Source organism: Homarus americanus, unplaced genomic scaffold (assembly GCF_018991925.1).
Source record: "Homarus americanus isolate GMGI-L3 unplaced genomic scaffold, GMGI_Hamer_2.0 scaffold40248, whole genome shotgun sequence".
Classification (NCBI taxonomy): domain Eukaryota; kingdom Metazoa; phylum Arthropoda; class Malacostraca; order Decapoda; family Nephropidae; genus Homarus; species Homarus americanus.
The window spans coordinates 10,974,508-10,983,477 of record NW_024712526.1 but is presented as its reverse complement, the minus strand read 5'-3'; the positions used below and the strand labels follow the sequence as shown (position 1 = coordinate 10,983,477).

Below are 8,970 nucleotides of genomic sequence, written 5' to 3'. Positions count from 1 at the left end.
TTTTAATTTTATAACTGAACTTATATTCTAAGGCTGAGGAAGTATGCAAATATTTCAAGAACAAATTATTTAATTTATTGTATAGGTCCTTTTTAATTAATTTACAAAATGCTTCAAAAGGATAAATTCCTCCATCATCATCTTTCATAAACTCTTATAACAAGACCTTCCCTAACATGAAAATATACACGGTAGGTTCTACACAATCCAGGGGGTTTCTATTTGTGATCCACAATTCTATGGACTATTGAATTGTGGAGCAAAAATACTTTATATTTTTATCAAAATTAACGTGGTATGATACACGAGAAAAGACCTTTAAATACAATGTAATATTCTCATACAGTACTGTACTGTCCATGAAATATGAAATATACAGATCAAAAAGTGTTCAAACTGCATGTATATTATCAAAGTTTGGCTGTAAAATACTAGCATTATTTACATTACAAAAACTGAAATTCCAAACACCTGCACACACACAGTTTGGCTAATATCTTTGTATTGTAATACTAATAATGTACAATGAAAGACAAAAGTCGTGTCTTGTAATTTGGTGAAAACATATGCTGAAGGGTTAAAACTTTTGGTGTGCTCTGCCTTGTGGGAGGGCTCTCATAATGTTTCTCAAGTTATATTTAATCTTCGGACAAAACCGCGACCCGACTTTTGTCTTTGATTGTACAACACATAAGAGAAGATATGGTTATATCTTTTCTCAGATTCTCTGTACTACTGTAATGTTTAGTACCCAATACACTAGTTAAACTTATAAGAAACAACACCATACATTTATAACAAAATCGTAGGGTTTGTCGGAACTAAACCCACAGGTCAGCCAGGATTTCAGTATAAAAATTTACGTTTCTAACAATCTAAAGAGAATGTACATCACATGTTCACCAGAAAATAAAGACATATTAGTAAGACTCCATTATCTGTCTAGTTCTATGGTCATGTAGCAACACCTCGTTAACACACAAGACTGGAGCCCTCCCATTTTTTTCCTCGCACAGTGGTGTCAAACTACTCGAGCTACACCATTACTGGACACAATGGAGTATCAAAACATATTCACTTGCATATATTCTTACAGTTTCTTCAGAAGTATCTCAGCACCTTTGAATTTTAATGTGGCAAGTTTGTCTTTATGAGGTGTAATTAATCTCTTTACCCAGGAGACAATCTCAGGTACTTCGGTTTCAATCATGTTGACAAGGAGGAAACATCCTCGGTTGGAGTTTATCCAGCCTTCTGCCTCCTCTTCTGCTGATTTTAGTAATACAGTACTGAAGATTGGTTTGTCATTCTCATGCCGTTCTTTGTCACATTTAACAACATATGTGATCAATTTAGTGGTATGAGCGATTTCTAAAACATGACCTTCTGTGCCAGGAACATATGGTTCAGCACACATGTCTGCTAACGTCTTAAAGATGGTCTGAGTTTCGGGTGAGGATAAGGTTCGCAGCGCTGCTCCAATGAAAAGCGTCCAGTTTGGATTAACGGCCCAGTATTTAAGATTATCCATGAGCAGTCTTAAGATGGGTAAACTAATAGCAGCCTGTAACTCTCGCTGTCGAATGTCATTATCTTTCTTACTAGTGGCATTACCATCTCCTTGAGACAATACAGCAATCACACTGGGCTGGAAGAAGGTTGGACTACGAGGAGCTATCAGATACCTCAAAACTCTTAGTCCATAATCAGAAGAAACGAGTTGATCTAACTCCTCCGTCAGTTCTGATAAAACTGCTTTTTTCATGAACTGAGTATCATCAACACAATCAAATGCTGCCAGTAACACCATATGCCCGTGCTCCTCTGTGGCTATCTTAACAAAGTGAGTTCTAAATGATTTTAAAATAACTTTCCGGTCTTTGTTTGTGCCATTCCACAAGCAGAGCATAGCTACACGAGCCCCATCTCGACTGTGTATAATTGGTGCCAGTGACTCCTTTAAAGCTTCAATCACGGCAGTGCGATCTCCTACCGAACAGAACATCAAGAAGTCTCGTAACAGCGTGTGCACCATCGTATTTGTAAACACACCTTTGTCTATAATTGGTTGCAGGGCGTCACGGAGGTCTTTCAATATAGCCTCTTTTTTATCTGGGTATTTCTTGAGAGCATCATCTAAACAATGTATGTTTTCCTCGTGAAAAAGACGAAACTGAGGCCCAAAGAATTCTTGAATCATCAGTGATCGCTGTTTTGCATTGGCATAGTCATTATAAGCAAGTTCTACTACATCACTGGCAATCTTGTTCTTCATTAATGTGACAACTTTTCCCTTTAGAGAATTAATGATATGATCTTTCTCTGCCCTGGTGCCATATCTCAGAAACTTGAGCACAAAAAACCGAGAGTATTTATTTTTACTGAGTTCTATCAAGCTTTCCTTCAGCTCCTCAAATAGAACTGTACGACATTTTTCATCGCCTACCGCTAAAAGTGTCTCAATGACTCGGACAGTATCGTGAGCAAATATAAGCGACTTGACATTACCACTTACCATCGCCATCAACTGTTTACACAGTTCTACCCGCCGCTCCGGCAGGCATTTACTCTGGCGGAGCTCTTCCCAAATCTTTTTAGCACCGACGCCCAGCTTGTACGTCTCGCCGCCAGTTTGACTCTTCTCCTTCCTCTTAATCTTGAGCTCCTTCTTCTCAGCCTTCAATTTTTTCCAATCTGTCTTTTTCTGTGGCTCTTGTGTCTGCTGTTCATACGTCCTCTTTTTTCCTTTCTCATCGTGTTTATTGAGGGTTTCAGAGACTGCTTCTAGATCACCTGTAAATGAGATACAGACATAGTAATACACACATCTCATGGTTCTCTTACATGGTAGTACGTATTGTAATTTGGTATCACATGAAAATTAGGCACCCTAACCAATTATGTACACCTAACGATTAAACATCCAAATCTAACATGATATACCCAAAACTAATCTAACGAAACCTAACCTAACCCCCCCCCTCCAAGTAGCATTAAGGTAAAATAAGCTGGGGTGCCTAATCTTCGCCACAATGCATAATTAATAACGGGAAGTAATTGAGTAGATCCCTCATTATAATCATTGCCTACCACCTATTACAAATACAAACTTTCCTGGAAATCATCACCACCACCAGTACAGTAATTGCAATAAAACTTAAATGACAAAATGAAGAATATTTTGTAGATACAGTACTGTATATTAGAAATACGTATAAAACATACATCAACAGTAAAAAGTACACAGAACTCTACAGGAATAAGGGTATGAACTGCAAAATGTTTACTAACAGCCTAAATAAGCAAGCAAATGACTCCAATGAATTAAAACAATAAACCCAATGAACAAAAAAAAAAAAAAGGTTATGTCTGAGAACAGTACTAAGGGCGGTAATAATTGACAATATATACCCAAATTTTGCCCGCCTCACAAGGGGGCACAGGTCAAGGTTGAAAAAGCCACAAGTCCAGAAAATTGTGAGAAACTTTTTGGAGTGGGAATTGTAAAGTCTTGAAACAATCTGCCAGAGCGTGTTGTGATGGCACCGAGTGTGAACTCTCTCAAGATCAGACTTGGCCAACACTGGTGCAGGTTCAGATACATTCAAGAGCCAGTACTTGCCAACAGTGCGTAACAGAGATGTGACAGACCGTCCAAGGAGCTTAAGAGCTAGGGTTAGGGTCATCTAGTACCCAAGACAAATCGCACCCAAAAAAGTCAAGTCGTACACAAGATTACTTACACCCAATTAAAGGGATAATCCATACCTATTAGCATATATACCATGCATTTTAGCTTTATCTACGATTACATCGTCAGGAATTTCATCTTCTGACATGTCAACGTTAAGAATGAAATACAGTAGTAATAAGGATATAAAAGAACCAAGAGTAAGAATATTGACCAACGCATATACAATTAGTTATGTTATTGTATGTTAATGATACTCTGGATAGATTCGTTTAAAAAGTCACTACCACACGGAAACAAAACTGGGAAAGCATTGCAACTCGGAATAAAACGACACAAGTATAATATTATAACAGCATCTGAAAGCAGTGCACTTTTCATTCATATAAGGAACAATAATCATCCCACAGATTGGGAAACCAGTTTAGAAGTGTATAAATTATCATGTGTCACAGAAAGACTACTGGTTGAAGCAAGTTTGATTGGGGAAATGAATTCTATAAACCTTAGTGATGGTCAGTACAAAACTGAGAATATGTTACATAAATTTATTTGTCAGTGGCCCAAAGTTAAAAATTTTTTGAAAGCATTTGAGGTCGATGTAGGACAGACGATTAGTGGGTCTCATGTTTTTGTCCTGACTTAACATGACTAGTTGCATCACCCTTTCTTATAAGCTCGTCTTATGTTTGTGGTGGTGGTGTGTGGATTAGTGAATGTCATGACCTCATGTTTGTAAGGTCACCCTATGTACATAAGCCTTTCTCAGTCCCTGTAATTCAGTCGCCTCTGAAGATGTCCTGAATAAAAATGAAAGCTAAGGTGTTCCATTGTTCCATATATATATATATATATATATATATATATATATATATATATATATATATATATATATATATATATATATATATATATATATATATATATATATACCTGTATATACAGTAGTATATACTTTTTTTTAAGGGCATTAGCCCACCCGGGCACAGGTAATGACCCACATCAGGGCCTGGGGGGACGAAAATATAATTAATAATAATTATAATTATTATTATTATAATAATAATAATAATAATAATAATAATAATAATAATAATAATAAAATTAATAGCAAATTAATACAAATAAAATAATAAAACTAATAAAAATAATAACCGCAAAAAAATACAAAATTTAAAAAATCAATCAAGAGTGAGAAATTATATACATTATATATGTTGTGTTGTCCAAGTAAGAGAAACAATTGAGACCCTGCAACTGTGTGTAGATGAGGCAGAAAGTCAGATCATCAACCTGGGACTTGGTCACATATGGCAGCAGGGTCTACCACAGACAACACATTATGCTGCCAACATCCTCCCAGGCGGTAGTACCTCTGTTTGGTAGCTGCCTATCTACCTACTATATAGTTGACATGTTGTGATGGGTACAATTTGCTTGGGTACGAGTTGTCCAGCACCCAATCAGTGGTGAAGAGGATAAAGTTAAGGCTAATATACGACATGTAACCTTCAGCGGTTCAGTAATTATGTTGGGTGTTTTTAGACAGTTTTGTATGATGATTACTGTCACGTCTGTTCATTTTCTTGGGCAAATGCTAAGTTTTCTAGACATAGGCAAGTTAAAATATAGGTTAAATTAAGTTAGTATATGATTTCATCCATTTTTATATTTCTCCCAGCATAATACAGTACCCTAATGCAAAGAGTGAAAAAAAAAATTAAACCCACTCTCAATGAAAATCAAACTAAATAAACTCGTCTAATTAAATAGACGAATTAAAAACCAAATCAAATACTTCACAACCACAGTCCTCTCCTCCCTCACCTTCAGTAAATCTCGTATGTTCTCGGTGTTTCATGGCCTTAAACTGCCGTATCTCCTCATTATCACCATCCATCTTATTCCCCTTCGCCTTCATGGTAAAACAATGTGTAATAATGTCATATATCGCCTCTACACTGTTGTCCACATGTGTGTGTGTTGAAGGAGACTGACACAGGTATTACCACTACCATTAATCTGAATATTCTACGCCATTTATTATATATTTTCATATATTTTATATTATATTATATTATTTTAGGTTATTAAAATATATTATTATGCTGTAAAGTAGCATAAACATTGATATATAAAACATGTTAGTGAAAATAATAGCCATCAATGACGTCACAGGTATTGGTAATGGATGGATTATATAGATAGATTTTATTTATCTCTTTTGGATGGTGTATGGAAGGTGGTGTACTTATTTACTTGATTACTTGATTAATTACCAATTTACTTACTTATTTACTAGTTCATCTAACTACTGAGTTACTTGCACCATTATTCCTGATAAATTTCTCTTTCAATGTATTTCTAAGTTGTACATTTTACACTGTACCGGTATCTGCATAATATGTACATATTTAATGAACTGTATAATATATCTACACTTTATATATATTTCTCCATTGTCTTTACTTTTGTTAGGGACATAAGATTAGTGTATGCCTCCACGGCCTATAATATATACACACACACTACTTACATATTCTATACACATACTGAATTATATACCTACATAGTCTACAAATATCCCAAACCAATAATTCTAAAGTTATATGATGGTGATTAGACCAGAAGAGATAGAGTAGTAACAGTAGTTGGCCATGTCAGAGTGTCAGTGTAACCGAGGTGGTCTGGTGATTCATTCAGCAGCTCATCGATTTACCACCCATTTTTAGGTATATTATATTAATTCTAGTGAGTTCTGTACAATTTTAGTAAGTTCATTAGATAGATAAACCATTAGGAGTTATATGTACTGTAGATGGGGGTTATATTATGTAGAGAGAACGAGAAAAATGTAATATAATTTGTTGATAATTTGACATGGGTGTTGCCTTCAGCTTCTCCCTACTGTCAGCTGTTCTCGTCACCTGTGTTATTGTCACCTGTTATTACCTCACTATTAACCCACCGTTAGTTTGTACTATTTAATATACAGGTTATTTGTTACCATGAATGTACTTTTGTAGTTAAGGGTTCAATAGAGCTCTGTAGATACGTTACCGACTCTTAAGGGTTGAAAATACTTGTGGTGGTTAAACCATTACAGAATAAATAGTGTTTTTGTTGCTGTAATATTTAAGTTATTTGGTTCACATGTATAGTTAACTCGTTTATGACAGTTTAGTATGTAAGTGGGTTAGTTGGTTAGTAAAATGTTGAGTGAAATGGATACACTTATGGCCATTTGAGACACTTTATAATTAATTTCTAATGTATTTTTTTGCTCCAGGATTAATGTCATAGTGCAAAATGTCTGAAAAACCACTTCGTAACGGCCAGCGCGTCGAAGTCATTGGCAAAGGTATGGATTACTGTACTGGTCATGCTGCATACAGTACAGTCACCACTACCATCACCACCAATCTCCTTTTTTATTCCGAGTTTGATAGACACTGAAGTAAATTTAACCTTCTAGAACATTCAAATCTTCCTGTAGAGTTTTATTTTAACAATTTCTTTTAAACAGATACGCTGGGGACCATTGCTTATGTGGGCGGCACACATTTCTCTCAGGGCAAGTGGATTGGTGTGGTCCTGGACGAGAAGAAGGGCAAGAACAATGGGTCGGTGCAGGGCAAATCATACTTCCAGGTTTGTCATATAACTATGGTGTTTTATCGTACTGTTTAAGACTCTGTAACCTCGTCTGCTGTCACGTAATATCCAGTACAATACCTCGTTCTCTGTCTGGTAGTGTGAAGACGGATACGGCATATTCGTACGTCAGAGTCAGCTGTTAGTTCTGGACGACGAAAACGGAGAGGACGGCTCATCGGCCACCACGGCGTCCAACTCCTCTACAGCGACTACCCCAGCGAGTGATAAACCCAAGACCAGGTAAGTTCGTAGTCTTGTACTCCTGAAATTAAACTCTTTTGTTCTGTTATATAAGAAATTATTGGGTGTCTGCAAGTAGGTCTTTTAAATGCCAGAATATCATGCCAGAAGTTCACTTATTTTGTCTGCAGGATTCATTTTCTTTTTAGTTTATAGTATTTTGGTTTAAAAAATGTCTGAATACATAGTTAAGGCTGATGAAAAATACCATTTGAAGGATATAATTCATCATTGATTGTTCTCCTTAAATTGTTAGGACAACTCACTGTACTCTGCCTTTAATAACAGCATAAACCAAAGACATTATATTAATTAAGTTTTTTGAGTGAAAATCTGATATTTAAGTTGATAAGTATAATCTTGTGGTAACTGAGGGGTAAATACTACAGTTGATGCTTTTTATTTGTGTTATTTCTTACATTTATTTTGCCTCAGAGAATTTTCTAGACTCCATAAAGGTTCTTGGTAATACAAACTGATAATATAAAGTGTAGTACAGGAGTATGTATACTTTTAAGCTCACAGTTCTCTGGTCATTCATAGAAGGAATACCTATACAGTACAGCCTTGGTGAGATGCTAAGAGTCAATGGATAATGAACATTGCTACATCACTTGTGTTGACATTTTGGATTTTGGATTTTTTGGCCATTCATTTTCATCAGATTGTTATTATCAATGATGGCTGTAGTGTGGTGTCTTAAGTTTGATACATCACGGTACTTTACTGTATACTGTCCTGTACTCCTTGTAGTTAACTTGTATTAGTTGTGTTACAGTGAGGCTGATGTTATGGCAATAAAAAAGGTAAACTATGGTATAATATTAAAAATTTTACTTATCAACTGTTCACACTGTAACACCCTGAATTAAGTATAGGTTTAGCAATTGGTCTAATAAGTAAAGAGCTTTATATTGCATGTTTTAGTGATTGTATTTACCTTTGATAAATCTGGTTCATATCAAGGTGTGAATGATTAATTTGTCAAGGTAAACTAACATTTCATGACCCAAAACTCGCAATAACTACCCAGTACTTCTGATGGAGAGGTGGCTATAATACGCTCGTACTGTAGTTGTGGCAGAAGAGTGTTAGTCTCAACCAAAGATTATCAGAACTGAGTCTTTCTATCACTTTATGCATGAACAGATTTTTATTTCTCCAAGCATCAGTTATTTTTTATATAATGAGGAGCATTGATATAAATACTTCATAGGCATACACTGTTTATAGTCAGCAGTGTGCAAAAATTATCCTTGTTTGAAGAGGAAAGTCATCAGAAACTATGTCTACTTAAGGTAAATATATATATATATGTACTGTATACTGCAAATGTGTGTTTAGCAGCAGATATATTTTTGAGGTCCTCTGAATAGACGGTC

General features: G+C 35.6%; 2 protein-coding genes across 16 annotated transcripts in view; one reads left to right on the top strand and one right to left on the bottom strand.

Moving 5' to 3' along the window:
* Positions 1 to 59: 59 nt before the first annotated feature.
* Positions 60 to 5,700, bottom strand: LOC121862931 (pumilio homolog 3-like). Its single transcript, XM_042361375.1, has 2 exons — positions 5,519 to 5,700; positions 60 to 2,793 (listed from the first exon to the last, which is right to left on the bottom strand). The coding sequence occupies exons 1-2, from the start codon at positions 5,610 to 5,612 to the stop codon at positions 1,091 to 1,093; spliced, it is 1,797 nt and encodes a 598-aa protein (XP_042217309.1). The 5' UTR covers positions 5,613 to 5,700; the 3' UTR covers positions 60 to 1,090.
* A 605-nt stretch (positions 5,701 to 6,305) lies between these two features.
* Positions 6,306 to 8,970, top strand: part of LOC121862869 (dynactin subunit 1-like) — a 53,205-nt gene continuing 50,540 nt past the window's right edge. For 9 of the 15 annotated variants that reach the window (XM_042361348.1, XM_042361321.1, XM_042361304.1 and 6 more), the window contains exons 1-4: positions 6,307 to 6,423; positions 6,981 to 7,052; positions 7,218 to 7,342; positions 7,446 to 7,588. In XM_042361348.1, coding sequence (XP_042217282.1) covers positions 7,001 to 7,052; positions 7,218 to 7,342; positions 7,446 to 7,588 — 320 coding nt within the window. In that variant the 5' untranslated portion in view covers positions 6,307 to 6,423; positions 6,981 to 7,000. Of the gene's footprint in view, positions 6,443 to 6,980; positions 7,053 to 7,217; positions 7,343 to 7,445; positions 7,589 to 8,970 lie in introns of all 15 variants that reach the window. The other 6 variants (XM_042361251.1, XM_042361241.1, XM_042361260.1 and 3 more) reach the window with 2 other exon arrangements.